The 15,701-nt window shown below is 43.0% G+C and overlaps 2 protein-coding genes across 4 annotated transcripts; one reads left to right on the top strand and one right to left on the bottom strand.

The window, feature by feature from the left end:
• Positions 1-847: 847 nt before the first annotated feature.
• Positions 848-9,563, bottom strand: LOC117454800 (SH2 domain-containing adapter protein E-like). Its single transcript, XM_034093997.1, has 6 exons — positions 8,575-9,563; positions 6,483-6,609; positions 4,463-4,699; positions 3,599-3,839; positions 3,237-3,356; positions 848-2,588 (listed from the first exon to the last, which is right to left on the bottom strand). The coding sequence occupies exons 1-6, from the start codon at positions 9,082-9,084 to the stop codon at positions 2,405-2,407; spliced, it is 1,419 nt and encodes a 472-aa protein (XP_033949888.1). The 5' UTR covers positions 9,085-9,563; the 3' UTR covers positions 848-2,404.
• A 666-nt stretch (positions 9,564-10,229) lies between these two features.
• On the top strand, positions 10,230-14,691 carry pygo2 (pygopus homolog 2 (Drosophila)). Of its 3 annotated transcripts, XM_034093995.2 has the most exons (4): positions 10,231-10,494; positions 11,242-11,305; positions 11,887-11,939; positions 12,289-14,691. In XM_034093995.2, the coding sequence occupies exons 2-4, from the start codon at positions 11,254-11,256 to the stop codon at positions 13,948-13,950; spliced, it is 1,767 nt and encodes a 588-aa protein (XP_033949886.1). In that variant the 5' UTR covers positions 10,231-10,494; positions 11,242-11,253; the 3' UTR covers positions 13,951-14,691. The 3 variants fall into 3 exon arrangements, with proteins under 3 accessions (XP_033949887.1, XP_033949886.1, XP_033949885.1); XM_034093996.2 differs by lacking the exon at positions 11,242-11,305 and having other exon boundaries at positions 10,230-10,494; XM_034093994.2 differs by having other exon boundaries at positions 10,232-11,305.
• Positions 14,692-15,701: the final 1,010 nt, after the last annotated feature.

The following is a 15,701-nucleotide window of genomic DNA, read 5'->3' as shown; positions in this document are numbered from 1 at the left end:
CCTTTAATTCCATCCACCCCATTATTCCTCTCAGAGCACATCAGAATATCATGACCCCGGGATGGGAGCACTCGACTAAAACATTGAATAGTAAAGTAGGCCTGCGACAACAGCGGCTTAAACATAGGTGTATTGGTGCTTACAATCTAATAATATCACATAATAATCCATCAGTTACAGAAAACTATTTATATGCAGAACAATTAGTTTTACTTGAATGGGTTCAGTATATTTTGCAGGTACATTTAGATGGTCGTATCACTATTTTGGCTTAAGTGAACATATTCAACTACTTAAAACTGATTTATTGTTTTTAGCGAAGCAGTCTGAAAAGTTACCTCTGGTTTTAGAGTCATGACATCTATTTCTTGACTATGGGTCAAGAGGAATCAAACTGAGTGTCCTCGCTGAGAGTCAAGGTGACAGACGGATATCGTCCTCAAATGACACCAGCGGTGAGGTAAAGCCCAGGGGTGAACGATACGTGAGAAAATAAGAGAAGGACAGAGGGTTGGTGTCGATTGCTCTTTTTCCCCTTCACTTTAGGCGTCCTTTACACATGTGCAATGATACTACTCTTAATCTGTTTGCTGCATTTACACGCCACAGGCTGCGATGCACCTTGCAGGTATACATAAGACGTTTGTCCTCAACATGATCCTCGGCTAAACCTAATCTCCCCTCTAGACCTTTGCTTCTAATCTCTTCAATCCAATCTGACATAATAATCTCTCCTCATTCAGTCATTCCAGCGCCTGTGAAGAGGCCGGATCCTCGGGGGCGGTGAGCCAGTTTGATGCTTTGATCGCTCCATGCAGAGCACACACCACTGACACAAACACCCTCACATTTTGCCATCCATGTTGTTGATTTATTAGGATCAGAGAGAGGCTCACAGGGGACCTCCAGCATCAAGAACCAGGACCTTTTATTGTAATGGGTTTTACAATGTTTGAACAAGTCTCCATTCAACATGGAACAGTGACAAATATAAAGCAGGTGTGTCTCCCTGTAGAACTTCTACTTCAGTTCTGCCAAAAAAGACACACTGACGTCCCTTAAATCTTTAAGAGGACATAAACATGGCAGACATCCAATAGCACAACATGAGACAACACTGAACCTAAATGACATCAGTTATCCCAATGATTTCCAGCATATCTCTAAATTAAGAGTACACATACCAAGTCAAATGTTTGAGTTACATTTAGAATACACACATTAACGTAATATAATATAGAAACCACTTCTCAATTTGGTGTTCTTCCTCTTAGCACGAGGGAAACATTCAACCCAAGGAAGAACAATATTACTTTTTTTTTTAGAAACAATAGTCTTAATGAAACATATTAAATAGGCTTTTTTGGATACTATAAGCTTTTTTTGCTAACCAAAATGCAATATGTGACATGTATTTATGCTATTACATCCATAACTGCTCTCCATTTGCAGACATAAACACATCTGATTAAAGGCATTCGTTTTACAGCGTTGTATTGCCAGAAATCACAATACATTGCAGATTTGTTTTACAGATAATCCCTAGAATGAACAGGCTTGTTTAGTTTCAAATTAAACACGACAAGCAGTCTCAAATCTCAGCATGAAAAGCCCCAACTATTGAGAAGCCATGGTCCTTTAGCACATGTCATCAGGGTGAATCACTCACTCTTCACAGTGCAGATAACACAGTGGAAACAACTCCCTCATTCACAGCAAAACAAAGGAAATCGTCAAGGGGCAGTAGTTACTGACAGTATTAGAGAAATATGCTGCGAGCACAAATATTCAAATAGCTGGTGTTGTTCATATCTTAAGTGGAATGATTCGCTCTGTCTATGGATTGCACCAAAAATCAATTTTAAGAAAAGAAGATAAGTCTTTGTTTTGGCATTTTGGTGTAGTGTACCAGCACATCCACCAGAGGGAGAAAGAGAGCCACAAACAGCGACTATCACTCCATAAACAGTCGATTGCATGGTAAAAAGAAATCCACTAAGCAACAATTACAAAAATATCACGTGTAGTGTCTAATAGAGTCACATTGGACAATTAAAACATAACATGTGTGGATGAGTTTTGTTCCCAATCCAACTCGAGGTCACATTTCATCATTAAAAGTGCCTTGTGTTCCCTTGTTAACATGCAAAACAGCAGCCAGGAAACTTTGCATCAGCAGCACATCAAAGTAAAAACAAATACAGAAGAAGGCACCAAGAGACGCACACATTTTTTCAGATCATCAAATAATAATTCAAAAATATAAACTTGTAAATTGAGATGGAGCAGTAGAAGCACACATTGATCAAACGGATGAGGGCTCTGACTGGCTTTCTGAAACATGTTGTCCAAGCAGGCCTCGAGGTGGGATTGTTTTGTATACCTAAGCAGGGCCAGGGTGGAGTCAGTGGATGCGAGGCACGGGGTGCAGCAGGGTCATGTGCTCTGCACCGTTGAAAGGCAGGCGCTGAGAGCAGTAGTGGTGCACCACCTCTGGGATGCTGGGGAACACACAGCTGCTCTGATCCAGGGTGTAGCCGCTTTCTTTGGTCTGAGCAACCATGATGTGGACGCAGCCTTGGCTTGTCCTGAGTCACACACAGGGGAGGAAAGGGGATACGTTAATTAACCAATTGTACACATAAATCCATCTGAGATAAAAGCATGATATAAAGAAATATATATGTAATCGGCCTAAAAGACGTGTCATGGAAACAGAACTTCAGAATAAACATAGAAACTGTTGTACAGGGATATCATTTTAAGTCTGATCAAATTCATATTATTTCCTTAAAACAGCGGGGCACTGTAGCTTTTCAGCAAACATTACTCAAGTGGAAGTAAATTGTACCTTTGTTAGGGACTATTTGTAGCTGCGGAATGGTACACATTGTGCACTAATGAGCATTAATTAGTGGGCAGTGTATGTTGGATTTACTCTATATAAACTTCATATTTATTGTAATAAAAATATATGTTAATCAATGCAACAGTGTAGCCTATGAATGAGTCAAATGTATTGTTGGCTATAGGCAGTTGTTGAGAATAAGAAGAATAAGGAACATAAACAACCTTATCTTGTTAAGGTAAAAAAAAGCTGATTATGACAAATTAAACCACTGGGCACATCTGGATTTACAACTGGTCCAAATACAGTGTATTCCTCTCATTCTTTACATTACGTGTACCATCTGAACTACTTCAGCTCTTCAGATGCACTTTCAGGCTGCACTCACTTGAGGGCGATGGAGTACTTGCTGTTGTCCGACTCGCTGTTCCTGACCAGGAAGCTGGCCTCTTTACAGGACTGCAGCTGAGACTCCACCTCCTGACGAGTCACACAGCCATGGTACCAGCTGAGACAGAAGTTGGGGGGGGGTTACATTTCATCTGCTAGTGATCAAGTCTAGAACCTCATATCATATAAACTCCTTGGAAATAACACTAGTGTAAGGAACTCTGAAAAGTTTTTTTTAAAAGGTTGTTCATCGCCGGAAAAGAAACATCAGCAGACACGTATATCATTCAGATTCCTGAGTTTTAAAGTATTGAATATACTGATTTTATGTGTGAAATACCAACATTAAGTTATCCTCACCTCTGTTTCTCCAGGGGCAGGGAGGGGTCAACGCAGCAGGCCTCAGTTTCAGGGTTGCTGTTGGGGATGGAGGAGCGTGGCAGGGTGGGAGGGGAGGACCGGAGGATCTTCTGCGTCCAGCTTTTCTGCCTCAGATGATGCTGCTGCGGTGGCGGCTGGGCGGGCGGATGTTGCGGCTGCCTGGTGAGGGTGGGGTGAGGCGTCTCATCTCTGTTTTGCCGCTCAGGGCTGTCAAACTGTGCTGGAGGAAGGAGAGAGACGATAGAAGATGTGACTTCATGTAAAGAAACGTCTTGGTTTGAACTGGGTGCTGGAGCCAGCAGTAAATATAGAATATGAATCCAGCAGTTTGATGATTCATGCAAGATGTTACTCAGTATGCTGCGGGTCTATGCAGAATATGCAATATTAATGTTAAAACAGGTCTGAGATGTTGTATTTTTAAACAAATAAGCTGCAAAGGGATCCGAGGCAGAGAGGAGGTGAAGTTGGAAATGTATTATATGCTACTGGTTACTAGTTCAGTTTGTGATTGCCTAAAGTCAGTGATATATACTTTTTAAAGATAGACTTTGTAGGTATCAATAGGTAGTGAAGTACTTAGATCCTTTACATAATAACTGTAAGTGTTTGATAAATGAAGGGAACAAAATAGGACTTAAGTGTGATACTTGGATAAATGCACTTAGTTACATTCCACCACTGGATATGAAGATAAGAATAAGAAATGATTAAAACATTAAAGTGTACAGCAATTTTCTGATTTCAGATGACATTTTCTCTCTTTCACATTCCCTGAATTGGTGCCAGACATAATTGTATCTGCTATCAATTTGGATGTGGTGGAACCAACGTCTGACGTACCCGACAGAGTTTTCACAATCTGCTCCTTCTTCCTCTCCCAGGGCAGCTCGTACTCAGCGGAGGGTCGAGGGTCAATCTCGGGCCGTGTGAGGGTCGTCTTGTCCCCGTCCCCTCCCCCCTCGTACGGGATGTCATATATCTGTGAGGGCACTGGCTGACCCTCCTCCACCGCTCCCTCGCTCGTCTCCATAATCACACACACCTTCAGCAGGTCCTTGGACCCCCGGCGTCTAATCTCTATCAGGTAAAAAACAAGGGAGAGAAGATTGTAATCTGGTGAGGGGACACTGAAAAACACTAGACAGAATGGACTGGGAGGTTGTCGAAATATAATGAGGCGTCAATAAACATAACAGTATCACCTCTAATACCTCCTCTGTCCATTACAAATGCTCAATAGCTCAATGACATTACTAAGGAAAATGTTTCCAGGTTATGACATCTGCTTGTGTGAATTATTTTTATATTGCTGTTATACATTATAAATAGATTTTGCTCCAAAAGATAAGTAGTTATCAGTCTAATTACTTAGAGGGATTTTTCATGTACTGGCTTAATGGCAGGAAAAGATTTCAGCCTCTTTAATATTCTGATTTCCTGATTTTCTCTGTTTTAGATCATATTAAACTGAATATCTTCACATTTTGGACTGACAAGACATGACATGAAAATCACATCGCCTAAGACTTTGAGAAAGTGGGATGGAAATGTTTTCTTGACATCTTGACAAAAGTTTCAATAAACTATGTATGAACTATTAATAAAGCCATTAGTTAGGACTATTTCAAGTTTAAGCTAATTTAGTTTGTTCTATGTTTTGTTATAAGAAGAAAATAAAAAATGGTATTGATCTCTCGTCATGACCGAAAGAACGAGATCGCGGATACAAGCGGCCGAGATGGGTTTTCTCCGCAGGGTGGCTGGTGTCTCCCTTAGGGATAAGGTGAGAAGTTCGGTCATCAGGGAGGGACTCAGAGTTGAGCCGCTCCTCCTTCGCGTCGAAAGGAGCCGGTTGAGGTGGTTCGGGCACCTAGTACCTAGTTAGGATGCTACCTGGGCGCCTCCCTAGGGAGGCGTTCCAGGCACGTCCAGCTGGGAAGAGACCAAGGGGTAGACCTAGGACCAGGTGGAGGGATTATATCTCTTCGCTGGCCTGGGAGCGCCTTGGGATCCCCCTGTCAGAGCTGGTTGATGTTGCCAGGGAAAAGGAAGTTTGGGGCTCTCTGCTGGAACTGCTACCCCCGCGACTCGACCACGGATAAGTGGGAGAAGATGGATGGATGGATGGTATTGATCTCTGAATCATGGTAAACTACAGTATGAACAAATGTAAGACTTTGATTTGTGTAACGGCTGTCATCTGCTACGAAAGAGTTAATAATAACGCTGCCCTCTCATAACCTCGCTTTTCAAGTCACAGTGACATCGAGTCTTGCTTACTTCCTCAGTATGATTTAAGCCTCGTAGATTGACTCAGTCCCATCATCACATCCTCTGTAGACTACAGGAGGCCTGGAAGTAGCACAGGCTCTGATTGAAGTCAAATCTTCTAGAGCGCACTGCAATAAAACATGTTCACGTTCACAGCTGGCTATTGTAAAACCCTTTTAGTTAAAACAATGGAGTGATGGAAGGAAAGGTCAGGAGGGCATGTGATTGGACGACGGAACATCAGTCTTCCTAGACGCTGGGAAGTTTTGATAAATGGACAGACAGGTCCATATAGGGGGTTACACAGAGAGGAGGCAGGGGGCACTCAGGGCCAACTTCCTTTTTAGAGAATAGAACCAGGAAACAGAGACAGGAAAGAGGAAGCAGGGGCAGGAAACTGCACCCATTGTCCGATCACATGCGCACTTACTATGGCAACCCCATGGGGTGCAAAGAGCACTATGGGAGCGAGTTCATGTTCTCAATGTTGGCCTGCAGAGACTGGAAATGGGACTCATTCACACAGGGGCTAATGCAGGGACTGAATGAAACAACACAGCTACAGTAACAGCTCTTATTGATGAATTACCTGTAATCATCTGCTGGGCATCGTAAGGCTCCATGTAACCATCGTTCTCCCCGACCCTCTCGGCTTCCCTCGACTCTCTTTTCTTCTGAGTATCAAAGGGATCTGCGTAATCCTCAAGGATGATCACCTGATCAAAAAACACAGGAAATCACCTTTTCATGCATGACTTAAAAGAACAAGGTCCAAGGAGATAGAAAGAGTTTGCTATCAGCTGCAATGAGCTGAATGCGAAGGAAAATTGTTTTGCAACCTGCAGGAAAGTTGACGAGTGTTAAATGTCATCTGCAACCACTCTTCTTATTATCGGTTATCCTTGGTTCCTGACAATTTGCTTGATTAATGAATCAGTCTATAAAATGTAAGAACATTGGGGAAAATACCAAGTAGGACTTTCCAATTGTCTTTTTTGGACAACAATCAATAACCTAAAGATCTTCAATTTACTATATGGCAACAAAGAACATTCCTATTTGAAAGCAGGAATCAGATCAATTAAGCACTTTTGGAGTTAAACAATAATCAAAATACTTTCAAAAATATATTTCAAGAGACTAAAAGATTCATATGAACTCTTAACACCAGGTCAAATTCTGACAGACTTCAGAAGAATACCCAACAACTTATCTGTCAATTATTTTCACCTCTTTCTGTTAACAACCTATATTCTGCTGCACCAGTGATGCCTATAGCTGTCTTGTCATCTTATCAGTGCCATATATTTACTTGTTTGTTTTACAAGTCACAGTGGCCAAGACACAATGCCGCCGTAAAATAAAGTTGTCTCTCTAATCACTTCCAGTTGTGTTCCTCTGCCAAATAAGTGTCTGTTTGAGTAAAGTAGCAGATGCTGGACAGGCTGAGATTCAGAGTGAAGTAAAAGTGTTTGGTTTAGAGTGGTTTAGTTACACATTTTACTGTCATTTATTTTCCTCCTTTGAAAAAAACGTTTGTTCATAGTGTTTATTGACTTGAGATCAAGAATTCACCCTCTTTCTGAAATGTGAAACTCCATTTTATTCTCCTCTCTTTTATATGTCCTTTTTTCTCACCATTTCTACAGTATCTCTGTCCCTGACTTCACTATCTCTCTTCTTTTTGTCCAAAGCCAAGCTGGAGGGGGGTTATTGGTTAGCACCTAGGTGTCAAATAACTCAATGCTTTTTACAACATAATAGCCTAATTCACCAGGGGGCCTGAATGAAAGAGAGGGATGAGGCGAAGGAAGGGGAATACTGAAAGACCAACCGGGAGAAGAGGACACAATGGGTGTAGCGGAGACAAAGAAAGGGGGGAGAATCTGAAACAATAATATCAATTTTCAGAGCTTAGACCGAATTCTTGCTACTTCATTGTCAACAATATTGATGACAACATTTGTTATTTGTATTAATCCACAGCTAGAAAAGGAAAATGCTGCCTTGGCTTTAATTAATTCAGTTTTAATAATCGACCTTGAGCAATAACAAACTGTAGAAATACTCATCATTTAAAAGTGAAAATGCATTTAGTCTTACCTAAACATGTTTGCTTCAATTATTTGAAAGTAAAAGCATTTATTTGGTGTAAAAAGTATTACCTATTGTGCAAATTAATAATATAAATGAATATTATGAGATTATGATTATCCCTGGTGAAAGAAGACTTCAGATAAAGAAAAAAAGAAGCTATTTCACAATCTAAGAATACTTTTTCACTTTAAGTTAAAGTTCTGGTTAAAAGTACTATGATCAAAATATATAAATTAAAAGTACTTGTGTACAAAGATCCAGTATCAGATTTGAATTATTGATGCTTTAAAGTGTAAATATCACAAATGCTGCAGATGGAAGATGAAGGTTATAGGGCTAATAAACCCAACACTTCATGATTCATTCATTGATCATATTTTACCTATTAATCCAAATGTAAATAGCATTTTAAACTTTGAAATAAAATATGGAGTGTGGTACGAAGTGCAATATTTCAATTGTAGTATTAGTAAGAATATGGAATTACTTAAGAAAGCTATATATTAAAGCTATACCAAGTCTCTAAGTACAACGTCAAAATACTACAGGTTTAATAGATATTCTCAATCTGAGACATTACTCACTGCTTCTATCTTGCACTGGCCTAGTTTCTCTGCCTCAGGTACCACAGGGTTGGTGATGGTGCTGCTGTTGAAGTTGGGGCTTTTGTCCTGTTTGTCCACTCTGATCAGCCGGCTTATGTAGGAGTTTGCAGATGGAGAGGTTTTCAGAGGTTTGTGCTGCTCCTCAAACACAGGCTCTGCTTTTGAGTTCTTGCGACTTTTACCAGACAGGAGGTTGTCCCAAACTTTCCCTTCTTTCGGGGAGCTTGCACCATTTTTACCCAACTCTAAGGCCGAGTTCTTTCGGTTTCTCCCGGACAGGATAGACCCGACTCCCCCACCTCCTCCGCCTGTGCTGTCGGAAGAGGAGTTCTTGCGCTGGCCCGTTTTGGAGGCTGTTGTTTTGGTACCAATGCTGGCCACCATCCCGGCTATATTGGCTCTCGGTTGCGAGCCTGACTCGGAGGCTGAGCGGATCCTGTCGGTTCCGTTTTTCAGATTGATAGGGAACTCCTTGAACCACTTCGCCATGTTAACTCAGATGGAAATCAATTAACCTCTATGCGTGCTCTGACACCTTTTAGCGCCAAACACCGCAGGGCCCCAGAGACGCACCTTTAGAAATCACAGCCTTTCTAACAAAAGACTTCCGTTGCTTTATTCTAGGGAAGAACATAGACTACAATCCCCCCATGCCTCGGTGTCATAAATGTTTCCCAAAAGACTATATTTGTTAAGATTTAACTTAAAACAAAGTTTGTGGGTGACTAACAGAGTGCTTTAAAAAAAAAAAAAGACAAGTTTCCCTACTTCATCCCATTTGTGATTTTATTTTGTGATTTGTTCCATCTTCTGATATAGAGGACACGTTTATTCCCTTTGGATGAAAAGATGTCTTCGGAGTGGAATTACCCGATAGAAGGCGAAGTTCTTCTTGCTTGGAATTTGTGGTCCCATTCCCAGAATGCAGTTTATCTGGTCTTTCACAACTTTCCACTCTCGCAATGAGGCTCCTGACTGCGCCTGGCGTATAGAGGGGAGGGGGTGTCTACATTTAAGAGGGGGGAAGCATGACCGGGTGGGCGGTGATAAGCTTTAATTCTAGAGACCATGGTAGAATAACCTTTTTAGGAGTTTTGTCGATCTTTATAAGTGACAGCTTTATTCTTATTGAGCTGTAAAATTAACCTAGCATCGTTTTATACATATATTCACTTTATTATTTATATACGAATCACAATGGCGATTTAGAAATGTACATACAATATTCTAGATTTCTAGATGCTTGCATTTAATTAGATTAAAACATATGCTCATAATCAATCTCCCTTCATGTAATACTTTTTTTTAGATAACGACTCAAATTGAATTCGACAGTTATGTTAATATTTGGATGTTGCTGGGTGTTAATGCAAGATTAATCATGATGTCACTTGATAATGTGCTTAATTGGCTGTCTAACTAATGTCCACCCCTTATTTAATTATAAGGGGTATCGTTCGTTAAATGGTCTGTTCTGAGCTGCGCCAAATATACCAGTGAAAGGTATGAAAGTAGTTCTGCAAATAGAATAACACATTGTGGACGGCAGCCGTATGGATATTTGTTTAATAAATACTTTTTTTATCTGATAGATGATACTACAACATGTTTTCTTATCTTAACATTTGAACATGCTTTTTATATTCATGAAGTATACTTGTCGCCACCCCCATGTTTGCTCTGAAGTGTAACCTTCCACGGTGCGCGATACTCCTGCTTGTCCCTCTTTGTCCGGTGGCGATAGTAGGCCATGATAATTATGGCAACATTTGCGTTTTTGAATGAATTATAGCTGAATGGTGGATCAACAAGCATACACCGTGTGAGGACTGGTTTGCTGGCAATGACACACCAGAGAGTTTCAATTTAAAGGACAGCAGAGCAAGCAACGGAGAAAGGGTACAGTTTGCTTCCAAGACAGTCTGCAAGATGGCTAGCTATCTTCAGTGGCATGCTAACGTTAGCTAGCAAGCTAATGTTAGCATAGTAAACACCAGTTTTCAAAACATGATCGATTGCTTTATCTTTTAAATGCTGTGATACGTGGAATTGAATGCACCTTTTCCCAAATGAGTGTTACAAGGGAAATCACAGTTTTCGATAAATGTTGCAGTGTTGCCGCTACTGGGTGAAATCTCAACGCTGCTAGCAAGCCACATTGAATAGCGTGGCTAGCTGGTTAGCCAAGGTAGTAACTAGCTTGCGTTAGCTAGCTGGTCGTCTTCTTTGCTACACATCTGTAAGTGATCATTAAGAGAGGGGGGTGCTATGTAACTTGCTACTACTGGCAGTCAAGCCAGGTAGCAAGCAACAGATGCACTCAGTGAGAAGTGACTGGCTTGCAACGAGACCAACTTGTGCTCAAAACGTGAACTAGCTCAGTTTTACCTGTCGTTTATTTGGTGACCAAATCCCGGCGTGACAGACACCGTGGCGAAAGATTTACAGCTGTAAATGAGTGTGCAGACCTGGGCCGGCGTTTTAATATAATATTCGTGTTAGTTTCTGATGTTATATTACGCATTTTGACGTTATTGACATGACCTGAAGGCAGTATCCACCTACTCGGCTCGTAGCCTTCAAGACGTCGTCATTTTTAACTTTTTTTTCTTGCATATGCACGGTGATATGCCACTTCACCGACAGTCATATTAGCTAATGGCTGCCGAATCGGGGAGACTACTGGCGGGACAAGGAAAACGAAGCAAAGGTAGGAATTAATTTCACCCATCTCCCAATCAGATCGGAATCATCCATTACTGCGCTGCAATGGGCTGCACTGGGGCTGTTCCCAAATCCCTTCTCGCCTCCTCCATATGTAAACTTCACGTCTCCGGTGGTGGCTGTTTCTCACAGTGGATATCTGAACGGGGTTCATGTCTCTCTTGCTATAAATGTACCTTCAACTCCGTTTCCTCGTTCTCATGTCTTCGTCTTATCCTGTCTCCCTCATTGACCTTACCTCTTCTGCCTCTGTTTGCGGCCTCTCTCCCTCTCGCCTGGGTCATTTGGTCTGCCTGGGTCATTTGCGATTCAAGGCTTCATAACCTTGGTGATGATAGCGCCTGGATGTTCAGCATCTTGTCCTCATGCCAGTCTATGTCCCATCATTGAATCCATCTCAACTGTTGGACTTGAAACAGATACCCAGGTCTAAAGCTGCTCCACTCTGTCACTAAGGGGTATTGGCCAATCCAAATGTGATGGTGCGCTTGATTGGTGCTGGACCAAAAGTATGAGACCCCATGGCCTAGTTTTGTCGTGGCTAATGTTCATATTTCCCTATTTCAGCTTCTCAGATGAAGAGCCCGGAGAAGAAGAAGGCGAGGAAATCCACCAACCAGGTAAGGGTTGTTTTGTGATGAAATGTCATTACTTTGCTAATAGTGTTTCCCAATATACAAGCATTGACGATAACAGTGATATAAAAAATATTTTATTTCCTTCCATTCTCACTTTGTCTCCTTCCCATAACTCCCCAGTAAGTGAGAGTGCAATTTAGTTGCCAAGAAAGAGACAAAATGCACAATTAACAAATAATTTATCTGATAGATTTATTTATTTTTCAAGTTTCACTAGATATTGTTAATTTAAAACAAATGGATCTTGGAGACTTCTTAAAAGAAACATTTAAATGTTCCGGTACAGCAAAATTAATTAAAAACATTTATTTTGTATTTCTTTCTCCTTTAGGCGGCAGGGTTCTCCCACCTAACGGAGTTTGCACCCCCTCCTACCCCCATGGTGGACCACCTGGTTGCATCCAACCCCTTCGACGATGACTTTGGGCCCCCATCTCGACCTAGCGTGGCAGGTGGAACAGGCAGTGCTCCATTTCTTCCCAGCCCAGGTGCAGGCGGAGGAGGTGGGTATGGTGGTGGAGGCCGAATGGGCGTAGGCATGGGCTTCATGGGAGGCCCAGGAGGACCAGGTGGAGGCCAACCTGGTCGAAGGCCACCATTTGGCCCTCCATCCAACACTGGACCTCACCACCAGCTAGGCTTTGGAGGAATGCCGGGCTTTGGAGGTGGCGGGGGAGGAGGAGGTGGATTCCCCCCCGGTGGCCCTTCTCAGTTCAATATGCCACCAAACTTCAGTCCACCAATGCATCCTGGGCCAGGATTCAATCCCATGTTATCTCCGGGGGCTATGGGAGGTCCCGGAGGAGGTGGGCCTCCCCACCCTCGGTTTGGCCTGCCTCCCCAGCAGCAGCAGCACGGACAGGGTGGACACCCATTCAACAGCCCACCGTTACCTGGTGGTGGAGGCCCCAGAGGGCCCCCACATGGCCCCCTGCCTCCCATGGGAGGAATGGGTCCTGGAATGAACATGATGGGTGGCATGGGTGGTGGCCCCGGAGGAGGAAACATGGTGGGGGGGTTACCTGGTATGCCCCCTCAAGGACAATTCCCCCCCTCACAGGATGGTCCATACCCTGGCCCCAGTCCGCCAGGGCCAGGTAACGAGGATGGAAAGAACTTTGGGGGAGGAGGGCCACCACCTGGGCCTCAGCAGCAACAACAGCAACATCTTAACCTAAATCCCAATGGCCCCCCTCCTAATAACACCCCTCCTGGCCCTGCTCCTAACTCTGGCCCTCCACAGCAAGGGGGAGGCTTCCCTGGCCACCCTGACACCCAGCAGCCCAACCCCAACACACCTGGTCAGCCCTCCTCAGCGCCGACACAACCGAACCCCAACTCCTCCCCTACTGGGCCTCTAAATGGGTCAGGCCAGCCCCAGCATCAACCCCCCGGTCAGCTACAACCCCCCAGCAACAACAACACCCCCAACTCTAACAACTCTACCCAGCAGCAGCAGCAGCAACAACAACAACAACAACAATCCACCCCGCCTCACTCCGGCCCTAGCTCCACCCCTTACAACCAGCAGAACAACACTCCCGGTGCCGGCGGACCCATGCCCAATGCGGCCTCCAATTCGGGTCAGAACAGCATGACCAACAACGGAGGCAACACTCCAGGCAGCAACCCCAATCCCCCGTCTAATTCCACCTCAACCCCAAACACCCAGAGTCCCCTGCCCCCCGGCCCTGCTGCCCCCTCGACCGGGCCTGGCTCCGGCCCTGGAAAACTTGGCGGCCCCGGGATGGTCTTTCCCTGTGGCCTCTGCATGGCGGAGGTGCATGACGACCAGGACGCCATCCTGTGTGAGGCGTCGTGCCAACGCTGGTTCCACCGTGACTGCACAGGCCTGACAGAGCCAGCATATGCGCTGCTGACTCGAGAGAGCGCTGCTGTTTGGGCCTGTGACTTCTGCATCAAGACCAAGGACATCCAGGCGGTATTTGTGCGGCAGGGACTAGGCCAGCTGGTTGCAGCTAACGAGAGTTGAGGAGAGGATGAAAAAGGAGCAGCATGGAGGTGCATCACATGACGACAAATGGAGACATTCTTTGCTTTGATCGAACTGAATGAGCTGTGTGTCATGTCACCTACTTGCCCAACTTTCTCTGGACTAGCCCTTTACTTGTTCACTACCCAGAGAAACACTCGATGACTTTCATGCTTATCTGTACCACCTTGAGTGACTCTTGGTATATGATTTGTAGTTGTATTCCCCCCCTAAAGGAGTCAAATCACAATGAATGTTAAACTAAACAGTACTTCAGACATCTAGCCTGCCAACCAGCAAAGCACTGACACCAACACACTACCTCACACACTTTGTGACTGACTGGCATGGACGCTCCCGCACTGACTGACTGATTGACTCGCCACACTCATGCACACATGAGTAAGATGCTATTTCGAACACGTAAACCACCTTAGGCGGAGAAAGTAATGTTAAAAATATTCCCTTACTGTGTATTGACACAATGACTCAAAGCATCAGTGGCTTTACATTAAAAATGACTTGATGTATTACATCTTTAAATTTGAGGAAAAAAAGAGTGCCTAAATAATCTTAAACAGACTTTGGTTTCATTCATGAATTGATTTTCCATCTAAATGCTTTATCTAGCACTGCCCTTCCACATTGTGAGCCTTTTTACTGCAAGCAAGTGAGAGAAAATGGAAGATAAAATCAGTATATTGCAGCGTAAAATCTTGTGTTAAGTAAACCGTATGTTATTGGTGAAAAAGTGAAATGTTAAGTTCTTTTGTCTGTTCCTTCAGACATGCTTACAAACAGTCCTGTACTTCATGTTTCTATCATTTTGTACCCAGTGCTGATTAACCCAAAGGAGACCCTGGCCACGTTTTCATCCACACCTCACAAAAGATTTTACCATTTGAAATAGTTGTAAATATTGGGGAAAAAACATTTGTCTGGTACTCAGCTCATCAGTTGTGAACATGCCACAGAGTTGAGCAATGAACACAATTATTATTTGAAATGATGTGTCTTGGTTGTATACAGTTTAACATTTTGGATTTTAAACTGTACATTTGAGTCATCCATTACTTTTTATGTCTGCAGTACACATGATTCAGTGCTTTTCGATGGTATTGGCTTTGCAAGTAGTGACAACATTTCATATCAGATGTGCATAGTCCTCTATAAAAAAAAAAAAGACAAAAAAAGAGTGGGGGGGGTGCATGTGAACCAATGCAGTAACTGATCTGTTTATGTTTATATCTGGCCTCTGCGCTGCAAGAGGCCTTGAAGTAGACCAAATAACTTAAGAGTGAACAATACCCATTTTTCAAATTTCTGTCACGATATAAGGTGTTTATAACTATTCTTACTTCTCTCTTTCCCTATTTTTCTTTATTCAATGTCCAAGTTGCCTTTCTTTTTCTTGCTCTCAGCTGTTCCTTTTTATTTTGTACTGGTGTTTGTGCTGTGCTCTTGCTCTGCTCTGGCGCCTCCTGGTGGACCCCGGAGGAACAGTGGGTCCCACACCAGGTGGGGAATGGAAAGGTACTGAACTTTGAAGTAAAGACAGATTTTTTTTGTACTTGTCCATGTCTGTTTTTATTCTCATTCTTTTTTATTTGTTTGCTAATTGTTGTATTAAAATGAGGGTTGACAAACCCAATGAAATTGATAATGTAATTTATTTTTAATAATTGTCACTGCAGCTCCTTTTTTTGACTGTTTACATTCAGATGTTTCCTAGGACATCAGGGAATTGCTTT

Source organism: Pseudochaenichthys georgianus, chromosome 11 (genome assembly GCF_902827115.2).
Source record: "Pseudochaenichthys georgianus chromosome 11, fPseGeo1.2, whole genome shotgun sequence".
NCBI classification, from domain to species: domain Eukaryota; kingdom Metazoa; phylum Chordata; class Actinopteri; order Perciformes; family Channichthyidae; genus Pseudochaenichthys; species Pseudochaenichthys georgianus.
Note: the sequence above shows the minus strand (reverse complement) of the source record. Positions and strands in the feature narration are given on the sequence as shown.

Excerpts from the sequence above, each read along its gene's own strand:
- LOC117454800 (XM_034093997.1), bottom strand. The coding sequence starts at position 9,084 with ATGGCGAAGTGGTTCAAGGAGTTCCCTATCAATCTGAAAAACGGAACC. Across the intron at positions 4,700-6,482 it reads TGCCCAGCAGATGATTACAG|AGATTAGACGCCGGGGGTCC; the intron begins GTAATTCATCAA and ends TTTACCTGATAG. Across the intron at positions 2,589-3,236 it reads AAGTACTCCATCGCCCTCAA|GACAAGCCAAGGCTGCGTCC; the intron begins GTGAGTGCAGCC and ends TGTGTGACTCAG.
- pygo2 (XM_034093995.2), top strand. The coding sequence starts at position 11,254 with ATGGCTGCCGAATCGGGGAGACTACTGGCGGGACAAGGAAAACGAAGC. Across the intron at positions 11,306-11,886 it reads ACAAGGAAAACGAAGCAAAG|CTTCTCAGATGAAGAGCCCG; the intron begins GTAGGAATTAAT and ends TCCCTATTTCAG. Across the intron at positions 11,940-12,288 it reads CGAGGAAATCCACCAACCAG|GCGGCAGGGTTCTCCCACCT; the intron begins GTAAGGGTTGTT and ends TTTCTCCTTTAG.